At 39.6% G+C, this 24,819-nt stretch overlaps 1 protein-coding gene across 1 annotated transcript in view; it reads right to left on the bottom strand.

Moving 5' to 3' along the window:
- Positions 1–11,864: 11,864 nt before the first annotated feature.
- The window catches only part of COLEC10 (collectin subfamily member 10), a 35,272-nt gene continuing 22,317 nt past the window's right edge, over positions 11,865–24,819 (bottom strand). The window contains exons 4-6 of the mRNA XM_035011106.1: positions 15,751–15,804; positions 14,130–14,225; positions 11,865–12,256 (exon numbers count right to left, since the gene is read on the bottom strand). Coding sequence (XP_034866997.1) covers positions 11,865–12,256; positions 14,130–14,225; positions 15,751–15,804 — 542 coding nt within the window. The remainder of the gene's footprint in view (positions 12,257–14,129; positions 14,226–15,750; positions 15,805–24,819) is intronic.

The raw sequence follows: 24,819 nt of genomic DNA, 5'->3' as shown, positions 1-24,819 counted from the left end.
TAAGTCTGGCCAGGGGTTTATCAATCTTGTTAATTCTTTCAAAGAACCAGCTCCTAGTTTCGTTGATCTGTTCTACTGTTCTTTTAGTTTCTATTTCATTGATTTCTGCTCTGATCTTTATTATTTCTCTTCTCCTGCTGGGTTTAGGCTTTACTTGCTGTTCTTTCTCCAGCTCCTTTAGGTGTAGGGTTAGGTTGTGTACTTGAGACCTTTCTTGTTTCTTGAGAAAGGCTTGTATTGCTATATACTTTCCTCTTAGGACTGCCTTTGCTGCATCCCAAAGATTTTGAATAGTTGTGTTTTCATTTTCATTGGTTTCCATGTATTTTTTAAATTCTTCTTTAATTTCCTGGTTGACCCATTCATTCTTCAGTAGGATGCTCTTTAGCCTCCATGTATTTGAGTTCTTTCCGACTTTCCTCTTGTGATTGAGTTCTAGTTTCAAAGCATTGTGGTCTGAAAATAGGCAGGGAATGATCCCAATCTTTTGGTACCAGTTGAGACCTGATTTATGACCTAGGATGTGATCTATTCTGGAGAATGTTCCATGGGCACTAGAGAAGAATGTGTATCCCGTTGCTTTGGGGTGGAATGTTCTGAATATGTCTGTGAAGTCCATTTGGTCCAGTGTGTCATTTAAAGTCTTTATTTCCTTGTTGATCTTTTGCTTAGACGATCTGTCCTTTTCAGTGAGGGGGGTGTTAAAGTCCCCCACTATTATTGTATTGTTGTCGATGTGTTTCTTTGCCTTTGTTATTAATTGCCTTATATAATTGGCTGCTCCCATGTTAGGGGCATAGATATTTACAATTGTTAGATCTTCTTGTTGGATAGATCCTTTAAGTAGGATATAATGTCCTTCCTCATCTCTTATTACATTCTTTGGTTTAAAATCTAATTTGTCTGATATAAGGTTTGCCACCCCAGCTTTCTTTTGGTGTCCATTAGCATGGTAAATGGTTTTCCACCCCCTCACTTTCAATCTGGGGGTGTCTTTGGTTCTAAAATGAGTCTCTTGCAGACAGCATGTCAATGGGTCTTGTTTTTTAATCCAGTCTGATAGCCTGTGTCTTTTGATTGGGGCATTGAGCCCATTTACATTCAGGGTAACTATTGAAAGATAGGAATTTAGTGCCATTGTATTGCCTGTAAGGTGACTGTTACCGTATATTGTCTGTGTTCCTTTCTGGTCTATGTTGCTTTTAGGCTCTCTCTTTGCTTAGAGGACCCCTTTCAAGATTTCCTGTAGGGCTGGTTTTGTGTTTGCAAATTCCTTTAGTTTTTGTTTGTCCTGGAAGGTTTTTATCTCTCCTTCAATTTTCAATGACAGCCTAGGTGGATATAGTATTCTTGGCTGCATATTTTTCTCATTTAGTGCTCTGAATATATCCTGCCAGTCCTTTCTGGCCTGCCAGGTCTCTGTGGATAGGTCTGTTGCCAATCTAATGTTTCTGCCATTGTAGGTTACATATCTCTTCTCCCGAGCTGCTTTCAGGATTTTCTCTTTGTCTATGAGACTTGTAAGTTTTACTATTAGATGTCGGGGTGTTGACCTATTTTTATTGATTTTGAGAGGGGTTCTCTGTGCTTCCTGGATTTTGATGCCTGTTTCCTTCCCCAAATTAGGGAAGTTCTCTGCTATAATTTGCTCCATTATACCTTCTGTCCCTCTCTCTTTTTCTTCTTCTTCTGGGATCCCAATTATTCTAATGTTGTTTCGTCTTATGGTATCGCCTATCTCTCGAATTCTGCCCTCGTGATCCAGTAGTTGTTTATCTCTCTTTTTCTCAGCTTCTTTATTTTCCATCATTTCATCTTCTATATTACTGATTCTCTCTTCTGCCTCATTTATTCTAGCACTTAGCGCCCCCATTTTTGATTGCACCTCATTAATAGCCTTTTTGATTTCTACTTGGTTGGATTTTAGTTCTTTTACTTCTCCAGAAAGGGTTTCTCTAATAACTTCCATATTTTTTTCAAGCCCAGCTAGTATCTTTAAAGTGATGATTCTGAAGTCTAGATCTGACATCGTACTAATGTCCGTATTGAGTAGGTCCCTGGCAGTCGGTACTACCTCTTGTTCTTTTTGTTGAGGTGATTTTTTCTGTCTTGTCATTTTGTGCAGAGGAGAATAGATTAATGAGAGAACAAAATGCTAGTAGAGTAACAACATCCCCAGAAAATATACTCTAAACAAATCAGAAAAGACCTGAAGCAGTGGAACAAGAAACGGAAAGAGAGAAAAAAGAAAAAGAAAAAAAAGAAAAAGAAAAAGATTAAGATAAAAACAAAAAACAAAACAAAACAAAACAACAACAACAACAAAAAACCAGAATGTGATCAAATATGATCAGGCTGGTATATAGATCAGTGCCACACACTAGATTTGGGGTGTATATTGGTCTTTTAGAAGAAAGTGCCTCCCAAAATTTTAAAGAAAGAAATACTTATATATGTACAAAAATAAGGGTTGATATGATGAAGGGATGGAATATGACTGTAAAGATGGAAATTATAAAAAATTTTATAAAAGGAATTGATAAGTTGTTTGAAAAAAGAAAGAAGAGGATTTAAAAAAAGAAAAAAGAAAAAAAAGGGAGAGAATGTGATCAGGCAGGGGAATAGAAAACACCATATACTAGAGATTTAGGGTATATTTTAATCTGTTAGAAGAAACTATCTCAAAATTTTAAAGAGAGAACAACTTATATATATAAGCCAAAAATACGGGTAACTACTATGAAGGGATAGAATACGACTCTAAAAATGAAAAATAAAAATGTTTTTTTTAAAAAAGGGATTGATAAGATGTTGGTTGAAAAAGGGAAAAAGAAAAATTCAAAAAAAAAAAAAAGAAAAAAAAGGAAAAAAGACAGTTAAAAAAAATTAACTTTGAAAGACTAAAGAATCATGGTAAAAAAGCCACGGATTCTATGTGCATTATTCTCCTAGCGCTGGAGTTCTGCCGTTCTCATTGATCGGTAAACTTGGCCTTGGCTGGCTGTTCTCGCTGATCTTCTGGGGAGGGGCCTGTTGCCGTGGTTTCCAAATGTCTCTGCCGGAGGCGGAAGTGCCCCGCCCTTGCCCCCTCCCGGCTAAGTGATCTGCTCAGGTTTGCTCTCCGGGGCTTTTGTTCCCTGCGAGCTTTCCGTACAGCTTTGGAGGCGGAGAGTGAAAATGGCGGCCTCCCAATCTCTGCCCTGGAGGAGCCGAGAACTTGGGGGCCCGCTCCTCAGTGAGCCCCCAGAGAAAAGCCGTCAGTCACTCCCGTCTCCCTGGTCTCCGGCCGCACTCCGTGCTCACCTGGCTTGTGACCGCGCGTTTCTATCTCTGCCACCCGACCCCGGGTGGAGTCTCCAAACCCAGCAGATCCCCGCAGTGCGCTCCCGCGAGGCTCCTCCCAGGGGAGGAAGGTGAGTCTCCCCGGATCTGCCGCTTGTGGGGTCCCTGCTGGAGGAGCAGGGGCCCGACTGGGCCGCGGATCCCGGTTTATGGCCACCCCGAGCTGAGAGCCCGCGCCTGGGCTCCGCCTCTGCAGCCGGCTTCCCTGCTCCGTTACCTGGGAGCTCTGCCGCCCTCAGGCACCCCCGGTCTTTCTGTGACCCCGAGGGTCCTGAGACCACACTGTCCCGGAGGGTTCCACCCCCCGCTTAGCCACCAGAGTGACGTCCCTCGGCGGAGCAGACTTTTAAAAGTTCCGATTTTGTGCTCCGCGGCTCTATCACTTGCCAGAAGCGGCCGACGGAGGCCCCTCCCCCGCCGTCTATCCTCCCGAATATCGCCTCGGATTCACTTCTCCGCACGTCCTACCTTCCAGAAAGTGGTCGCTTTTCTGATGAGAGAGTTGTTGCTCTTCTTTTCTTCGATCTCCTGTTGAGTGCGTAGGTGTTCAGAATGGTTTGATCCCTATCCAGCTGAATTCCTGAGAGGAGACGAAATCCAGGTCTCCTACTCCTCCACCATCTTGCTCCGCCCCTCTCTATTTTTTCTTTTGCACTTTCAAAGGTGGGGATACAAACATATATTTACCTCCTTCCTTACTCTTTTTATAAAATCTCTCCATGTATAAGTGTTTGGTGTTATAGGAAACCCAGAAGGAATATTTTCAAGCTTCTTTAAAAACTGTGCTCTTTGATACTTTATCTTAGTGTCTCAATATGTATTTTTGGATTTATCAACTTATCTCCTTTTTCTCAGATGTAGAGACCAAAATTGGAAATAGCCTCTTGTGTTTGTTCACTCTATTCTTTAAGTCCTAAGTTCCTTTAGGGCAAAGAGAATATCCCTATTCTGTGCAAGGGAGAATTATGGTGCTTGTAAGTGCCAGTACAGAAATCCTCATCCATCCTGGAGGTTGTGTCCCTGAGAAGCACCAAGATCCGCAAGTTCAAAGATAAGATCATACAAAATAGGCAATTGGGGAAAAAAAAAATTTTTTTTATGATTTTATTTATTTATTTGACAGAGAGAATCACAGCGAGAGAGGGAACACAAGCAGGCGGAGTGGGAGAGGGAGAAGCAGGCTCCCCATAGAGCAGGGAGCCCGATGCGGGACTCGATCCCAGGACCCTGGGATCATGACCTGAGCTGAAGGCAGTCACTTAACCAACTGAGCCACCCAGGCACCCGAAAAAAATGTTTTTAAACATAAACATCCCCAGAAAGCATCCACTTATAAAACACCTATGTTTCTCCTGGTAGCCTTCTCCAGAATCACCTTCTCCAAGTTGATTTAGGAAATATCCATGTGAAATTGTGATCCGCTATGGGAAGAGTCTCCCATAATTCTATGTTATGCTGACTATACTTAGTAAAAATATCCATCTAGACTTTATTGTATTTAAGTTAAATGTGTTTGCGATTACATCTCTTCTTACCTTATTTTCTCAAGACTTAGAAAATGTTCCTGTGCCTGCCTGTGATTTTCACACATCATGGGAAAGCTTATGAGTACTCTTCCCTGGGGCTGACATTCTATCAATATATGCAGGAGTTGATTGTAGACAGTCCTCGGGTCCTTGTCTCCCTCCCCTCTCCCATGGGCCCACCAACCAGGTTTACACAAAGCATAAGTTGTTAACTATTGATAAATTAGTCTGCTTAAGGGTTATAATGTGAAAAGAAAAATACAAATGCCAAAGGGTTATATAGCTTTAAAATTGTATGGACACACATTAATCTCCATGATCTCCCAAATGCAGAGGCCAACATGGTGATTAATTTGGGGTTGCTGTACTCACATTTTAATAAATTGTAAAATAGCTGACTCAATTCTCCTCCCTTCCTCCTGTCTGTTCTTATTTTACTATGAAAGTGACAATCTGGGGAAAATCTGAGTTTCACTGAATGTCTGGTGTAAGTCGCCAGGAAAAAAATAAGGCAAGAGGACATTTACCAGGTGTCAATGTTCATTTATGCACAACCACAAGGATACATTCTATCTTTGTTAGAAAATGGTGTGGGTGAGTATACACACTGATATAAGAACTTTTTGTTCACATCAAAATGAGTCAATGTGTACATGTTTTCAAAGAGATGTGTCTAGGTTGCTCTTTGAGAAAGAGTAGTGTGGTACTATTACAAAAAAATTTCCTTGTTCAACTTATCTCAATATATCTTTGAAGAGGTGTTATGTTGAAGAGGAAGTACATATAAAAATAGGACAGGTTTATGCATTCCATCCTTGATAATGGAATAAATCTTGGGCTTCAGTGTGGTAGGCTTGATGTTCAGTGAGCCTGAGGGGAGTTCTGCCCATGAGTCTAGAAACCTGATTCAACTTATTTTCCATTGTGTCTCCAGCTCTTATCATGGTGCCATGTAACACATATCCAGTGCTCCACAAATGTATTTAATGAATTAATGAACTCTCCTATCCACCCAAGCCAATTTTTCATCATGTAGGCTTTATGCACATGGACTCAGATTTTGACTTCATTCTCCCACTAGCACTGGCCACCTGCCCTGAACCCTTTCAACGAGGCATTATCAAACCATCTACCTTTTAACAGCCTCCTCTCTGGGGGTTGAACCCGTCCACCATATACCTTCCTAATAAATAGATTTTTTATGATTGAGATGCCCCAGATGACTTTGAATACCATTCATACTCTACATCTGTGCCTCTCATGCCTCATCAACAAAATTTGAATTCATTGGATGTGGGGCATACAATCTAGGTTTAGAGAAACATATAAAACTTGATATCTGGGATGCCTGGATGGCTCAGTTGGTTAAGCGTCTGCCTTCGGCTCAGGTCATGATCCCAGGGTCCTGGGATGGAGCCCTGCATCGGGCTTCTTGCTCAATGGGGAGCCTGCCTCCCCCTGCTTGTGCTCTCTCTCTGACAAATAAATAAATAAAATCTTTAAAAAAAAAAGCAAACAAAACAAAACAAAAAACTGGATATACATCTTAGTAGTCAGTGCCATAATGAGGACAGTTCTCCCCGCCTGGATCTGTACTTTCATTAAGAGCTGGTTCCAGCTTGTCTCTGGGCCAGAACTCTCAGAGTTATAAAGAGCAGAGAGCAGAAAAGGACAATGGGTGGAAATTAGAAGGAAGCATATTTTAGTTCACCATCAGGACAATTTCTCTAATGGGATTAACAAATTACCAAAAACCTTCAAATATAAATTGCATGACTATCTATTAGGAGTGCAGTGAAAGAAATTCCTATATTCATAACAAGATTTGTATATACAATATCAGGGGCAAATGGTTCCTCTCCTTTCATCTTCCTTCTTCTTTTTTTCCCCTCAAATTTTACCAGCTAGATTATGAAGGTCTTACAACCCCAAGGTGGTGCAAGTTGATGGTTTAATTTTTTTTTTTTTTTGAGAGAGAGAGAATGAGAGAGAGCGAGTACATGAGAGGGGGGAGGGTCAGAGGGAGAAGCAGACTCCCTGCCTAGCAGGGAGCCCGATGCGGGACTCGATCCAGGGACTCCAGGATCATGACCTGAGCCCAAGGCAGTCGCTTAACCAACTGAGCCACCCAGGCGCCCCTTGATGGTTTAATTTTTAAGCTTAAAAAAATAGTTGCTTTTTTGTGTTAAGCATGACTTCAGATGAACTGCATCTTAGAAAAAGTAGGAATGGTTTTAAAATCAGTCTCAACGCTAATTCTAACCAGCGGCTCAACTTTTGGCAGGTTTATTCACTGCCCTGAAGATGAAAATTTTATCTAGAAATGGGGACAAAAAAAGTGACCTGTCTGTGTATACACACACAGGACCCATATACAGCCTATTCATATATACATACATATAGTGTATATGCTAGACACGTAGAGTTTCTCACTTAAGGACGTTTTTGTATGTAAGTTCACATTACGCCACTTGGCTTTTACAGAAGACCTGCACTGGTACCTGCTTTCACTCACTGAAAGACATCTGAAGAGAATTTTCACTTTTATGGGAAAACAGCCCGAAAGTGAACATAGGGTTCAGGGTTGGTTTGGCAGCAGCTGTGTTAGAGGCAGCTCCACCCCAAGCAGCTGCAGTCACCCCACCAAGCTCCTTCCCCAGGACCTACACTCAGCGTCCCAGCATCAACTGCCAGAGTTCTGACCTGTGTCTGTGAGCATCTGTGCTTTACCTCGATTTATTTCATGCATCATTAGCAAGATGTGTCCTAAGGTATCAGAAAAGCCTAAGAGAGGTGATTTTGGAGGGGACGGGGTGGGAACGCTCAAAAATGTTCTATATAAATTCATGGTAATTGTTTCTTTGCTTCACATCATTTCAGTTTGCAAAAGGTTTCATAGGAACGCTCTACTTTTGGAGAGTAGGGGGAACCCTATATCTTAAAATATGACATTTCTTTTCAACAGGTAGCTGGTAGTGATTGTTAAGTTTTATTGTCCCCATGTAATGTGTCTGGCTGGTACCCTGTTTCTTACCTCATTACACGTTACCTCTTTAATTGTCACTGTACTCTGTGAGGAGGAACTATACAGATTAGGAAAACAAGGTTTAGAGCATGGAAATTTTCCCCTAATAGGGCTAATAAGTGGCACAGTTGACATTGGAATTGACGACATCATGACACGAGATCTAGATTTTTTACTTTTAAAGTGATACACTTAAAGTTGCAGGGTACTACATGGAATGCTATCATGATTTTCTTCTTAGAAAAATTACCTACAGACGTTCAGTCTCAATCTATTAATGATGCAGTGGGTGCTGTTATTTAATTAATCTTTCCTATTCAATAAATATCTTATTGTCTCAAATTACGCAATCCAGAAAGGTGAAAATTAGTTGGTTAATAACAAATCAGCCCATATATGGGTAACATAAAGATTTTATTTATTTATTTATTTATTTGAGAGAGAGAGAGAGAGAGAGAAACAGCATGAAAGGGGAGAGGGTCAGAGGGAGAAGCAGACTTTCTGCTGGGCCGGAAGCCCGATGCGGAACTCGATCCCAGGACTGCGGGATCATGACCTGAGCCAAAGGCAGTCGCTTAACCAACTGAGCCACCCAGGCACCCATATATGGTTAACATAAATCTAAGCAGGACTCTCTCTCTATATATATATATTTTTTTTTCTCTCTCTATATATATATTTCTCTCTATATATATATAATTTTAGTGCCAACAGTTTTTATGGGTGGGTTGTGCAAAATGTGATCAATGTCTATTATATCTGTCTCAACACTGGGTATACACCTTTCCACAGTGTTTGGGCAAGAACTCTGGACATAAGATATTTCTTCTTACCTAAGTATGGAATGTGTTGCTTTGGGAAGGCAGGGCTGTGGTAAATGTATTTTTTTTTTAAATTTTCTTCCCTTGGAAACTTTATGTAGTCCTTGAGAGGTACACAGATGTATCTCTGAAAAGTTGAGTGTAAATTTAACTTTTTGAGAATAAAATTGATTTTAAATGCTAATCATTCAAGGGAATTCTCATGAATTTCATGGGGCAAATAAATTATTTCCTCATTTTTATTTTGAGCAAATCTTGATTTTCATATATCTGCTTTGCTTTCCCCATATCTGTAGCTACCTGCAGAACTAGAGGGAGGCTCTACTGAGCCACCTCCCCAACACTCATGCCAGGTATAGACATGTATGATTTCAAAAATAAACCAGTGAACACCAAATTTGTAAGGTAAGTTTCCAAATCCCCAGTATCTCTGTTAATTACCTCTACTGTTTAACTTTGGAAAGTAATCAAGAGAGATTAGTTGAGTTCCCGCTATCACGAGAGAATCATGGATGAGCTTCCATTTCATATGAGCAGTAAACAGGCTGGAAAGAACACTGGCTTGGCAGTTTTGATCAGCAGGCTGGAGTCTGCTTTTCTCCCAAATGAGCTGACTTTGGTAAATTGCTTAGCTTCCTTGGGCCTCAGTATGCTCGTTGGGAAAATGGCAGTAAAAACGTCTTCCCTTCCTACTGCACAAAGTTCATCAGGATCAAATGAGAAATGATGTGTGAGGGTATTTATAAAGCACAAAGGGCTTCACAAAATTTAAGTAAGTTTTATAGTAAATCTAATTAGGTGTGTGGTGCCTTAGATACTCTGTCATCTTCTTTTGGAAGCATTGGCAGCAAAGATGAGTCATTAAAAGAAATGCTTTAATAATAATAATAATAATAATAATAGTACTTACAGTACACTTAATAAATATTCATACTTTGGCCCCCTAGAACAAATCAGAACACGGATCCCACTGCCACTTGCCTGTAAGCAATGCTTGCTGTCCATCCCCTCTCTCTTTTCCGCTTATCCCTTTCTTTTCCTCCAACCGTTCCTAGGTTCTTATCCCTCATGCTCTTGACTGGATGGCATTCCACCCAAGGTTACTGGCTTTGATATTGTGTCCTGCTTTATAATTTTTATTAAACTGACTTGCCTTCAAAATATCATATGCCACATTCTCAAAACTCTGAATACGTAACTAGTTTATTAACCTGATGAATAGCAAACATTGAACAAATTCCTGTAATTGAGCTGAATTGACTGAAGTATAAATGGGAGACCTTGACTTTGATGTCACTGTATCCTAATGACATTCAGCATGGTTAGAACCTTCAGAACTTTTCCCCAGAGATGAGAAATGAAAATTTCACTTTTTTTTTTTTTTTTTTTTTTGTTGGTAGAGGGTTTTTGTTTCTTTTAAACTTGGGCTAAAAATTGACTAGTTGCCAATATTTAAAAATATGAAAATATATCATAAAGTTACAGCTTTCGGACTTCTCCTGAAATATCAGAGCATGCCATGATATTGGATCCTCAGTAGCAAACATAGCAGTGCGTGGCGGGGGTGCGGGGGCAGGCAGGGGAGTGTAGAGGAGGGAAGCTGTTTCCTTTAGAAGAATAAGCTGTATTCAGTACTAGGATCCCCACCAGTTCCACTTGATTTATTTATGTCATCTTGTACAGCGCCTGTAGGACCTAAGTTTGTGACTCTCGATAAACCCACAGAAATAACCTAATTAAATCTTATCTCATAACCAGTTAGTCATGGGTGAAATCATGGACAGATGGTTTAAGGTGAACATATGTTGTTGATCCGTTTCTCTCATTTCATTAACCATTTGCCAGCATTTTAAACCATCTAATCATATGTCACAAACTATAACTGGAGCAGCAGTTTATAAGGGGAAAATCTAGAGTTTTGTTGAACTATATTATTTTCAAATTTGAAATGAAAGCTGCTTTGAGTTTTGATTGGCAGATCAAAGTAGAATTTTACCACCTCGATAAATGTGAGTCATAGGCATGTTCCAGACTCCACACCTACCACATTCCTGTGATGTCAGAGTACTACAAAGGGCGTCTCTGGTATGGGGTTTTTACAAAATACAGTGACGGAAAGTAAAATGCCTCCCGTGAAATGTCACCATAAGTGATATATTAAAGACAAGGAGGAGAGGACTTGGCGACTTGATGCTGGTAGCACCTTGAAACTTCTAGAGTTTTCTGAAAGCTTCACAAACTCCTTCCTTCATTCCCCATGCATAAGGGGAGAAAAGTTGATATGGCTAAACCCAAAACAAGGAAAAATGGGGCCATATTAGTAACAGGGGGCAATTTAACAGGAGGATTATAAATAATATTATTTGGAAAAAATCCCCTCTCTCTTTTTTTTTTCTTTTCAATTTCTAAAGTTCCTCTTTCCTCAAATCAGAGTTAAAACCTGGAGCCCTGGGATTCAGCTGTGGGCCTATTGAAAGAGACCAAGGCAACTGCTTGGTAGACCTCAGTGAAAGTCATCAATCAGAAGCACAGAAGTTGTCTGTGTCATTCCATATGGTCTGGAACAGGTCACAGGCTAGAAGTTTCTCAGATAGAGATTTGGGGTTGAAGTATTTTTATATCTGTGCAAACAGGAGGACCTTTCCAGTGTGGCTATAGCCATGGTGAATGACCAAAAAGTAGGGGATCTTGGCTTCAAAGACGGAAAATACCTATGCATTCCTAACAGAAGGCCTTCCCATATGTCTGGCTTTGAGCAAGGGCAAGTTAGCCTAATCATCACCAACCGACTGTCCAATTATCCACTGGGCTAAATAGACAGTGGCTTAGGGGTTTAGGGAGAGGCGGCAGAGCAAATGCCAAGAGAACATTTCATTTGACACATAGACAACCACATCCTGCACAACTAGTAATTCAAACTCTCTGAGGATCCATGTAACTTGGTGAGCTATTGGCTCAATAATACACTGTGTATGAAAATGTTCAAAATCATCAAAGAAGACCATGGCAATGGGGATTCCAAACCTCAGTTCAGCATTTTCTACTTGTCTTGAGTCAGAATGAATTTGGTGTAATTAGAAAGACAAGGATGTATAAAAATAACTGCAATGATAGTCACAGAGAAATAACAAATGTATAGCATCTGCAGAGTTACTTTTTCTTCTTGACAAACTCACAGACAAAGTACATGGTAAGATGGCACTCTGTGTCATTCCATCTGCCTGAGCTCAGCATTTCCACACAGTCCTCGTGACCATAGGGGTCACTAGGCTCCCCCTCTTTCCAGTTGCTGTAGTTCTGTAGTGGAGTGTTGTCCGTGAACACATACTGTCCCTCCTTCTCAAGGTCATTCACCCCGATGAACACCCGGAAAAAGCCACTCTTGGCCACATAGTCAGCGATGAGTGTGTTGGCAGCTTCGTCCTTTGGCATGGCCAGCATCCCACCCCGGATCCGGCAGTGGGTCAGGGATTCCCTATAGTTCTTCTCCTCCTGCACGATGTAGTAGAATTTCTCCTCAGTTTCCCTAATCCCTGCTATGACTTTGCAGAGAGGAAAAGATGAGCATGATTAAGCATCTCAAAAGGAGAAAAGGCAAGTATATAATATTGCTGGATTTAAATTCATTTATTTGGTGTTCAACAATTATTTTGCAAGTCTCTAGTATGAGGTAGGCACTGGTTAGATATTTTTATCACCTTTGTAGTTATCAAATGGAAAACAAGGCCCTGCCATTTGTCCTCCCTGTCCTTCCTCCTTAACTTCCCACACAACTGTGGAGAAGAGACTATTTTGACAAAGGTTTGTTATATGAGTTGCCACTTAGCTCCTCTCAGACTACTTTCCCATCCTACTTTATGCTTTGCCATACTTAGAGTCCCAAGATCATGCCCTTCTCTCTTCCATTTCCATGACTTTCATGGCTGGAAAGTCTTCTCACTGCTTTACCTGGAAAACTCCTACTTGTCATTTAGATCCCAGTGGAAATATTTTCTCCCATAAGAGCCTTTCCAGTGTCTCTGGACAGGCATGGGGCTCTTGTGCACACTCCCCCATGTTTCCATAGCTCTTCCTCTTCCTCTTTTGTATCACTCAACACATTCTAGTGTAATTGTTGGTCGCATGCCTCATGTACTAAACTATGAATGTCTTGGGGACAATGACCATGTCTTTACCACTCTGTAGCCTCAGAGCCCGCAAGAGTGCATGGGATGGTAAAAGCTTATTGAATGGACATAGGAATAATATAGAAGTTTGTCACCTTTGGGCTGAATTCCTGGGCTATGAACATGTACATAGATTGAGTTTGTCCATGTTCACTCCATGTACATGAAGTACTAAGCTACTGAATAAGCTTCAGGACAGAATTGGGGACTCAGAATCATCCTGAGCTCATAATATGTTAAATATGTTTTAGGCTTTGGGAGCATCGACATATATTTCTTTGGGTCTATAAATCAAAATTTACTAAGAAATCTGTGACCACGCCAATAAATGTCAAAAACTGTTGCTCTATGTGGAAGCTCTAGGGTGTGGTTTTTTGTTTTTTTTTTTTTAATGAGAATCCAAGTCATGTCAGAGACAGCATCTCAGTACTAATTATAACCAGATTTATAATTAAGAGTATTACAAGACGAAGATGAACACAAGATGGCATATGTGTGTTTCTAATAATGTACAACAAACATAGCTGGGTTACAATAAATAAAAGTACAACAAAAGAAGACCAGTTTCAACTGTAACTACAATAGATTCTTCATTCATACTGTCTCAGAAGAGAACACATTAAGCCACCTTAAGGGCTTCACTGCTAACTACAGTGGGGAAATGGCAAGGGGTAACAAAAATGCTTAATGTGGGAAGTTGCACAATTCAGAGAAACGCATAATGTTCTGTTGATGTGTTTTGAGAGTAGAGCCATCTGTGAAACCAGTATTCGAATCCCTGATCCCCTGTTAATTAGCTCTGTATCTATGGGCAAGGTAATTTCTCTAAGCTTCAGGGTAATCACAATACCTACACCCTGGGTATAAATTCAAGTACTCAAGAAAATAGCTATTGCTTTTACCATTACTTCTCTTTTCTGAGATGCTAGCTCTGTTTGGCTCTTCCTGTCCCTTTTTATTCTTAAGGCATGGCTTGCCAAACTCTACCCTCTTCTCCATTCCCCTCTCTCCAGAAAGTATCTTTTTCTATCCATAGGCAATGTGATACGTGTGAATATATGTAGGTGGTGGTCCCAGAGTGCCCTGGAGTCTGAGAGATAATTAGCATTTTGAGACACCTGTACATTGGTGATACTATCTCAGTAGGTCTTTGCCTGATCCTAGGTATTCCCCACTAGGAATCCTGGAATTGCAATGTCAAAAGAGATTAAATTGGTAGACAGCTCAAGGCAAAAGACGATATACTCACCATTCTTGACAAACTTCATAGATGTTTTGAGGCGAGCAACACTAATATCCAGTTGTCCAACAACTTTCCGGTACCTTCCGCAGTCACAGACGGTGCCTTTTAAATGACAAAAACTGTGAATTCACTTTGGAGCAGATAAAGATCAGTTGGAAAGGGCAGTTGCTCTCTTCTCAATCTTTACTATCTTTTCCTAGTCTGGCTATATTGAGTTGGCTGCACAGATACAACTAATCAAACAAGTCATAATTTATTTAGATTGAAGGTAGAATTCTGATGGGGGGGCAAAGAAACATTTAAATTTGTGTCACGTGTCCTACTAACATGGCCTTTTGAGAAAGGCTAATACTTTTAGTCTTTTACTTAAAACAAGGCTTCTACATTATGTTGTCTTCAGGAATTTACAAAATACCTTTTTAAGTTATTTTGGATGGGTTAAAACACAGCTCTAAACCAGATTTTTAAAGAGAAGAATAAATATGGCCAACCCCTGCACACATACTGTGGACCATTTGGCATTTTTGTTGAACACAGAATGTGTCCATCCAATCTCAAAATAAAATCTTTACAGCTTTCTTAAAACAAATTTCTAGCCAGTCTCTTCTTCTCTTAACTGCATTGCTCACTGGCTCACACAACTCTCCCAAGACAGGAGAAAACTTTCATGATGAAACCAAATGATAATTCTGATTATCCATTTCAAGTACAGCTTGAATGATCCTTGAATGTTTCAAGGACTAAGTTGAAGTCTTGCGAATAGATTCAACTTATAATTTCAAGAGCCAGTTATCCCATTTGTGGATTAACTCTGATTTTAATTTCTGCCATTAATTCCCTCTTTGTTCATTTACCTTTTCAACTACCTGCTGATACCGTGACAAAGAAAGAAATGTAAAGAAAATGATGTGAAATTCAAATGATCCCCTTTTTCTATTTAATGGCTGCTTCATGTAATCAGTCCCTTTTGCTTTCTTCTTTGGCAGTTGAAAAGCAAAAAGAATTTTATTAGCCAAAGGGGGGAAAAATCTGTGGCTTTATTTATCCACATTCACAGTTAAATATAAGAAATTTAAAACAGTTCTTAGAATTAGTCTTCACTACAACTCTGTGACCTCCCCCAGAGCAATCTACTTTTTTCCCTGCACATAGCACCGGAAATAAAATTCCTTCAGGACTCAGGGAGACTCTCCCTGACCACTGAAGGCACATTCTGTATCCATGGGGTCTTTCCAGATCGGGCCAGTTTGCTGTGGGCAAACTGCTGTCCCCTGTTTGGTTGAGATGCTGGTGGAATGTAGGGCACACTGGTACAGTCCTAACAGCTGACGCCATGGTGGGTTTTCCTCTGCTCTAGGACGATGAGGGCTGCTTCCTGATGTGCTGGGTTTGCTTCCTCCCACTAAGCATGACTAGGATGGAATGTGCCATCATTCCCTTCCCCAGGGCTTGGAAAGTCACCAGCAGATAGAGAGGAAAGTTCCCTTCTTTCCTTCCCTCTAGCCCAAGCAAAATAAGGTTAAGCATTGAGAGGACTATTATTTTTTCATAAAAATGTATTTATTTTTAAAGATGAATACATTTGGAATGATGCTAGAAATTTAAGAGAAAAATGAGCGTGTCGTACCTGCTTTGCCTTTTCCTCCTGGTATCCCGGGCAAACCCTTTTCCCCTTTGTCACCTGAACAAAAACAACAGCCATGAAAAGAACAATTAACTAAAATGGTGGAATCATTTCTGGCAGACAATATCTTACACACCTGAAAACATAGGAAAGAGTTTTTAAATTTCATTTACAATATCTCCAGCTAATATTCCCTGGTTTTATATAAATAATTCGATTTTGAGGTGGCTGCACAGATACAACTAATCAAACAAGTCATAATTTATTTAGATTGAAGGTAGAATTCTGATGGGGGGGCAAAGAAACATTTAAATTTGTGTCACGTGTCCTACTAACATGGCCTTCTGAGAAAGGCTAATACAATTCTCTGTATGCTTTTAACTTTCAAAGTACCATTGTTCTGTATATCTGAATTAATTGATTAGTACATTATAGTGTCTGTGTATTTATTATGCTCCCATGTTCTTCCATATGGCTTTGCCCTTGGATTTTCAGAAACATATATTGTGCTTTTTCTTTTTCTTTTTTTTAATTTTATTATGTTATGTTAGTCACCATGCAATACATCATTAGTTTCTGATATGGTGATCCACGATCCATTGTTTTCGTATAACACCCACTGCTTAGTTTAATTCAAATATTTACTATTTATTACTTACTCTGTGCAAGACAAAAAGCTTGGTACTTTGAGAGGATATAAAGAGAGACAAGATTAAACTGACCTGAAGGGGTTTATGCTTTTTGAAAAGATGTGATGTATGCAAATATCTGTAATATAAAGTTGTGTCAAATATATTATGCTGAAATATCAACCTTGATAATTTTCCCCTCTGCTCTGCTTTGTATGTGGCCATTTTCTTATTCAGTCAGAGACATCCACAAAATAACTCTCAGAGAATCAGGATTATTAAAGCAGAGAGGAAAAAACGTTGATTTTTTTTTCAACTTCAAAATAAGCCCTTGAAGCCTATATCAGACACAATAATTGAAAGCAAAAGCTTTTGATTTCCAAGAGGAAATGTTTGGCTGAAGTTCTTGAGAATCAAAAGAGAAGATCCTGATGGTAGTAAAATAGAGTTTAGGCTTCAATTATGAACTGGAAAAAGAAAAAGAAAGAATTTGGGAGGAATGAATATAGGATGAAGGTCATCCAGGTTAGCGGAGCATGGGGGCTTGCTTACCTTTACAGGAGTTTGGCGAGGCCAGGGAATTAGTTATATTACCCAAGGGGGCAATGTGAGGGGAAACAGAGTCAGGATTGAGGTTCTGCCTAGCCCCATCCTTTACCAGCAAAAGGGAAAAAAATGGGAGGCACTCTAAAACCCATAAGGTAGCCCATGTTGCCTGCTCATTACCTGTTTTTTTTTTTTTTTTAAAGATTTTATTTATTTATTTGACAGAGAGCGACACAGTGAGAGAGGGAACACAAGCAGGGGGAGTGGGAGAGGGAGAAGCAGGCTTCCTGCTGAGCAGGGAACCCAATGCGGGGCTCGATGCGGGGCTTGATCCCAGGACCCTGGGATCATGACCTGAGCCGAAGGCAGGCGCTTAACGACTGAGGCACCCAGGCGCCCCTTACCTGTTCTTTTTATTACTGTCTGCTGATTGCTTGATCTTCCAGGAAAGGCTGCTTGCCAGGGCCCCAAGAATTTACTGAGCCTTTCCAAATTGACCCATGTGGACACTTCTCTTTACAGTGATGGTGGACATTCATGAGCTCCCAAACAGGAGAGGTCCTTGAAATTCAGAATGCAATTTAAATATGTAGGAGGAAGCCTCAGAACTTGCACTTGAATGAAATAAGACAATGGTGGAAATCCATGACAATAGAATGTGGTAAAAACTGTAAGAGAGATATTGAACAGAGATAATATATTCTGAGAGGGAGGTAAATGACATAATGCTTCAGCTGGAAGGAGGAAGGAAGCCTTTCCTGGCAAGATAGCACTGAAACTTAGTTCTGAAAAATTTCAGCAGATGAAGATGGGAGCAAGATAGGGGACAATGCACAGCAGAGGTACAGTTGGAAAAAAGCATGGTAATATGCCATGCACCCTGATGAGGAAGATAGATCTGCTCACACCTAAATTGTGTCTGCAAATTCCTCAATTTCTTTCATATGTAATTTGTTAAAGATGAAAATAGATTTTGAGAATATGTTAATGGGAAGAAAGGGAATATACATTTGCTAAGTACTCTTCCAGATACTTTATAGATATTATCATATTATTTATAGATATTATCATATTATTTATAGATATTATCAAATTAAATCCTATGAGTTAGGTATTATCAGTATCTTTATTCTACAGTGGAGAGAATGGAGGATCATAGAGGCAACATAACTTGTTCAAGGACATCTAGCAATTCAGTGGCAGTCCTGGTATTGAAACCCAACAATTTCTGGCTCCCCAGTTCATGGTGTTTCCCAAATGAGTGAACCAATGATTTAATGAATGAAAGCAAAGTATTAAAAAAATGTTATCAGTAGTTGAAAGGACTGCGAAGTCCTTGTCACCACCAGAAACTAGATGGACTTAAAAAATCATATGAATATAGATTAATATTTTATCTTTTGAAAATAGTGTGTTTTCTTTAAATGTGGATCCCTTTTAATTCAATATGGGCTGAAAGTTGATTCTAGTCCTGCTGTGATCCTAGTTCTGGGCTAAACCCAATGGTGAACATCAAAGAAGCCTAAATGGAGTATTTGTTTTATAAAAATAATGGGGGTTTTAAGGAAAACAAAGCACACATCAGAAACCAAGGAAATGGGACACTATCACTCTTACCTACTCACAGAGTGAAATAAAGGAAGTTCCTGCCAGGTATTTGGCAAAAATGGCTGTGGATCAGAGCAGAGAAGATGTTCTCTGAAGCAAGAGCCTTCAGCTGGATCTTAATGGTGTGGAAAACAGATTTTTGAATTGATAAATGGCTTTTTTGTCTGACAAGATGTAAGCACTGCAACTACTTTCCAGTATTTTCACATGAATTTCATTCCTTTTTTAACAGATGGGAAAGTCAAGGCGCTGTGGTAGTGTGAACAACCATGGCAGTCCGAAAAACCACGGCTTGCATCCTGGCTCTGTCATTTACTAGCTTAATTTCTTTAAGCCTTTATTTCTTCATTTTTTCATTGGAAATAACGGTGCCTAGAATCAGAAGATTGTTAAGGAGGATAAATTAGATAATGTCATCTTCTCACGGGATTAACTCTGTGCTTGAGTCATAGAGAATGATCAACCAATGTTAGCTTCTGCCACATACTTAGCTGGAAAGCTTGCCACATACTTAGCTGGTTCATGGCAGATATGAGCTGATAGTGCCTATTTCCCCAAAATGAATTCGGGTTTAAAGCCATACACGAAAACTTATTTTGGCCCATGAGCGGGAACATGTCAGTAATAACTGTCTTAAGGCTGAAGAATTAGAGGTTGTATTTAAGCAAGCAAACAAACAAACAAACAAAAATCATAATGCTTCCACTGTAAAAGGATTATTGACCTTAAGTAAAAACATTTATTTTGCTATGAGATTGAATTTGCCTGTACTAAATCATTCTTATTCCTAAAATGAAATATTGACATCCGGAAAGCTACCTTGTCCATGCAAGTGACAACATTAAGGTCAGCCCAGAAAGTTGAGATTAATCTGAGTCAGTGAAAAATTTAGAAGGGCCATTGACAAAATGAGGACAATAAATTTCAAAGTACAGATTAAAAATGAAATTAATCCAGGTGAGCCAGAACACTAACCCTCAATTTTTTTTTGAAATTCCAGGACATGCTCATAAATTTTGATGGCATATCTCTGGAGGAGAAAGAAATCTTAGTGAATGGTGGAAATTGATAAGGGACAGTAGTACTTATAAGAAATAAAGGGTAGAAATAGGGCCACATCATAGGAAATAATATATTTTATCATTCACTTTTTTATTCTTAATGCAATAAACATTTAGAAAATTTCCATGTATATGAGGCATTAGGATCAAATGATTAAAAAGTAGGGTCCCCACATAGAGCTTATATTTATTTAAGCAAAAAGACCCAATAAATCTTTCATTCATTTCGGGCGCCTGGGTGGCTCAGTTGGTTAAGCGACTGCCTTCGGCTCAGGTCATGATCCTGGAGTCGTGGGATCGAGTCCCGCATCAGGGTCCCTGTTCAGCAGGGAGTCTGCTTCTCCCTCTGACCCTCCCCCCTCTCATGCTCTCTCTATCTCCTCTCTCTCAAATAAATAAATAAAATCTTTAAAAAAAAAAAATCTTTCATTCGTTTCTTCCTCCAGGAGTTCACAGTCTATAGAGGGAAAAAGACAAGCTAATAAGCCATGACAATGAGTAAAATGATAGAGGTATGCAAATATGGAATTGGCTTGAAGAAGTTATGGTTAGTTAACCCAATCATTTCCAGACTGTTACTTTTTCAACATTTGTGGAAGTTCATCCACTATGAGGCTCAGAAAATCATACTGAGCTCTACTCTTCCTGTCTCTGTCATCTACCACCCCCACCCCCCAAGACACCTTGTCTTATTCTATGAAAGGTTTAAGACTTGACTCAAGATCATGAACGCCAACTCTCTTAGCTGGAGCCTCATCTGTATTCAACACATCTAAATCTAGGCAAGTGTACCATCTAGAATAACTCATTGAAAAATGAACTTCTTGAATTCTGGACGTGTTCATGAGAGTGACTCCTCCTCCCCCTCACACTTCTGCTCATCTCCAGGGTGATACTTGGGATCTCAACTACATGGAACATGGCTACATCTCAGAAATCTTAGAAGTCCAGCATCCCACTTTCTGGCTACATCTTTCCATTCTTTAACCAGTTGTTACATGAAGCTGGTACAGCCAGGGATCTCCACATCGTGGATCTCCACGATGCATTTTATCTGAACTTATGCAATTTGAGGAGCCCTCTTTAAGAAAAATTATTCCAATTACAAATGGAGAAGTGGTATAAAAATGAATACTTATAAGAAAAGTAAATCACTGAATTTTAAAATTAGACACCACATTACAAAATTCACTAAGAATCATAACATTTTAATTAATAAATTTGTACCTCTATAATTCCATTTTCATACTTGTGGGCTGCATATGTTTGGCTGCATTCATGAATATGCAATTGATCTAGCACTACTTATTGATAAGTACATCATTTCCCATTGCAAAGTAACATCAACTTTGCATAACCAAATTTAGGAGTCTTCCTGCATGTTCCATTCCCTTTCATTGATGTATTTATCTGTCTCTGCATAAATTAACACTATGTTAATGATTGTAGCTTTAAAACAAATGTTTAAATTCAGCCTTCCAGCTTTGTTTTTCTTTTTTTTTAAGGTTATCATTTCCATATACATTTTGAATTGGCTTGTTAAATTCCAAGAGAGCTACTTCTGGGCTGTTGATTGAGATAGCATTGATCTACACATAAATTTGGGGGTCATGTTAACCATATTGATCATCCTAACCTTATTGAGCCTTTCAATCTATGAATGTAGTTTTGCCACCATTTTCTTAAACATTTTTTAATTTCTCTCATTATCATTATGTCTTGTTTGTTGTAGAAGGCTTAGACACCTTCCTTTTTAGCTTTATTCCTAGAAACTTAATAATTTTGATGCTGTAATTAGTGGCATCTTTTTAATTTCATTTTTAACGGTTTCTGGTATATAGAAACAAAATTGATTTTGTACAGCTAAACTGTGTAAAAAACTTAATACAAATAGTTAATCTGTAGATTCATTTGTATTTTCTGGATATACACTCATCATCTGCAAATAATGACACTTTTATTTCTTTGTTTCCAATTATTGTGATTCTTATCTCCTGTTCTTGCAATTTTTCTCTAGCTAGAACCTCTGCTATGATGTTGGTTAAAACTGTTGATGAGGGCTGTGCTCATCTCATTCCCAACCCCAGGAGAGAAGTGGTCAAGATTTCATTATTGAGTATTATTTTTAATAGGTGTCTATTGCTGTTGTTGATATTCCTTTTCATATTAAGTATGGTACCCTCTGTGTCTAGCTTGCTATTATGTTTTGAAACATGAAAGGGTGTATGTTTAATTAAATGTTTTTCAGAATTTCTGGAGGCCTAACTGAAAATGTTTATTTTTGAAGTGAAAAAGAGTGGCATTTTTCCTGGGTCACTCTTCTTTGGCAGGCCTTGAATACCAGTTCAGTTTGAGCAACTTTCTGCTTGAGCTTCTCAGTCTCATAGCGCTGCCTTGCTTATGAATTGGTGAATGACTTGAAAGGAAAAATAGTACAGAATGCATAGCTCACCTTAGTGTGGTTCTCTTCTCCGGATCAGGCCCCTAAAGTCCTATTCAATTTGGTAGCTCTCCTGGGCCTTCAAATTTATATCTGCTTTTTCTTTTGTCTTGCCTTTTTTTTTTTTTTTTTTGACTCAGGTAGTCATTCTTTTTTTTTTTTTTTTTTTTAAAGATTTTATTTATTTATTTGAGAGAGAGAATGAGATAGAGAGAGCATGAGAGGGGGGAGGGTCAGAGGGAGAAGCAGACTCCCTGCCGAGCAGGGAGCCCGATGCGGGACTCGATCCCGGGACTCCAGGATCATGACCTGAGCCGAAGGCAGTCGCCTAACCAACTGAGCCACCCAGGCGCCCTCAGGTAGTCATTCTTAACAGAAGGATTAATGCAAGTGAATTTCTCAAAGCTTATATGCAGAAATCTGAATTTTGTTTTATTATTAATGGTGTAAGAAATTTCTTTCACCTTTAAAACTGAGTATTGATGATTTATGTAAATTAAGAATATTTTCAAATTTGAGAATCCTTCTCTAACTTCTTTTTCATGTATGAGCTGTTGGATTTGGAAACATTTTCCACAGCCTAGCTCTGACCCTGTACATTTCAAACATTGTTTCTTTTCCACAGCTCACACATTTCTTGTGCTGGATGCCCCAAGACACATTCCTGTGAGGATCTGATCTCTGCCCCTGCACTTTTTCACCATGACTTTGGATAGATCTGCACAGTAAGTGGTAAGCATATTCTTGGAAACTAGTCTTAGATTGAAATTATTAGCAATAACTATACACGGAAGTAACTGCAAACAATGTAAGCCTATCCCATGCCAGTCCAAACTAAATGTTTCCCCCACTCAAGTTCCTCCTGATGAGCTCCCAAAATACTTGTGTCCACTCCCATAACCAGCTGATACAAAGAGAAGTCTGACAGAGGGAAGCTGGAACAGAAGGATACAGTAGCGTTAAGCTGTGCATTCTCAATGAGGACAATATCGGCTCAAGGATATGAAAGTTGGTTCAAGGGGGGTGAAAAATCTTACTCTCTTTTATACATGAAGCCAAATAGACATACAACGCAGGGCGCCTGGGTGGCTCGGTTGGGCGACTGCCTTCGGCTCAGGTCATGATCCTGGAGTCGTGGGATCGAGTCCCGCATCGGGCTCCCTATTCAGCGGGGAGTCTGCTTCTCCCTCTGACCCTCCTCCCTCTCATGCTCTCTGTCTCTCATTCTCTCTCTCTCAAATAAATAAATAAAATCTTTAAAAAAAAAATAGACATACAACGCATAACAGATATATAGTCCATAGGTGGTATTAAAATTTCATAGGGGAGGGCAAATAGAAAAAAATATATCTAAAAAGCTGGTTGGGAGGCAATATGTCTAAAAAGGCTGGTTAAGGAGGAAATAGTTTTTTTAAAAAAATGTTGAGAGGCACTCTTTTAACCAGTTGAGGATAAAATGCCTTACTTTACAAACTCTACCAAGACATGGCCATGTGCATTGATAAGGCTCCTCTCAGGGTCTTGGGAAGAACCCCAATAAGTGGGGGGCTCTGAAGCCAAAGCTTCATTAACTTCATGGTAAAACTACCCAAAATCCATACTACGGAAAGAGTCAACATCTATGAGGAGTCCATCTAGCTTTTCCCCAGCTATGAGAATTTCAATCACAGATGAACATACGCTATAGGTCATGGAATCAGAAATAAGCATAGCAACTTCTTTTCAGTGGTACTACACTGTCCCCGCCCTCAAATGCAGGCAGAAGGAAAAATCTCAAAGGAATAAGTTGGAAAAGGACAGGGAGAGAGGAAATACCAAGCTACGGGATGAGAAGTGAGGGGCCACAGCATCAGCTTACACTGCACCAATCAACCTGCCCAAGAACACACTGTGGGTGATGGGAGGCACACGCCTGATCATGCAGTTGCTTGGGCATGTAAGGAAGGAAAGCTGCGGGGTACACCTCAAGGCTGCATACTTCTGTTACCTGTGGCACTGAGTTTCCTCAGCTCTGTACCTTTGCACAAGTATCTCTTGCCACCCCTCAAAGGACTTTCCCCCCATTTCCATAAACATGTCACTGTTCTTCAAGACCTAGCTCAGGTCTTTATATCAATCTGGCCTTACTCTCCCACATGGTTCCTATAGCAGTCATTTAGTTACTCAGTATTCTAATTCTTTCTGAGAAAGTCCTATGTCCTATCTTCCTAAATAGTCTATGAGTTCCTTGCAATAAAACTGCATTCTCATTAGGCTTTGTATCTTCAAACCAAGTGGGACAATGCCAGTATGAACTGCTGACCATCAGGAGCCACTGGAACCTGCTATCATTGTGGAGTTTTATGAGAACACAAGTTGCAGGAGTGCTTAGATAATAAAGAGGAGGTCACCTCTGTTTTATAATAGAAAAGCAGTAATTTTGTGAAGGATTGGGACAGGACAGAACACAAAAGAGTATGAATATATATACTTAAAGTTTCTAATCTGTTAATAAATCCCAGATGCAGAATCCTCATTATTTCACTCAGTTTAAGAAAGAAAATTATATGGGGGTGCCTGAGTGGCTCAGTCAGTTGAGTGTCTGGTTCTTGATTTCAACTCAGGTCATGGTCTCAGGGTCATTAGATCAAGTCCCAAGTCGGGCTCCATGCTCAGCGGGGAATCTGCTTGAGATTCTCTCTCTCCCTCTGCCCCTCCTTCCTGCTCTGTTTTGCTCTCTTTCTCTCAAATAAATAAAATCTAGAAAGAAAGAAAGAAAGAAAGAAAGAAAGAAAGAAAGAAAGAAAGA

Source organism: Mirounga leonina, unplaced genomic scaffold (assembly GCF_011800145.1).
Source record: "Mirounga leonina isolate KUSES-001 unplaced genomic scaffold, KU_Mleo_1.0 Mir_165, whole genome shotgun sequence".
Lineage (NCBI taxonomy): Eukaryota > Metazoa > Chordata > Mammalia > Carnivora > Phocidae > Mirounga > Mirounga leonina.
Note: the sequence above shows the minus strand (reverse complement) of the source record. Positions and strands in the feature narration are given on the sequence as shown.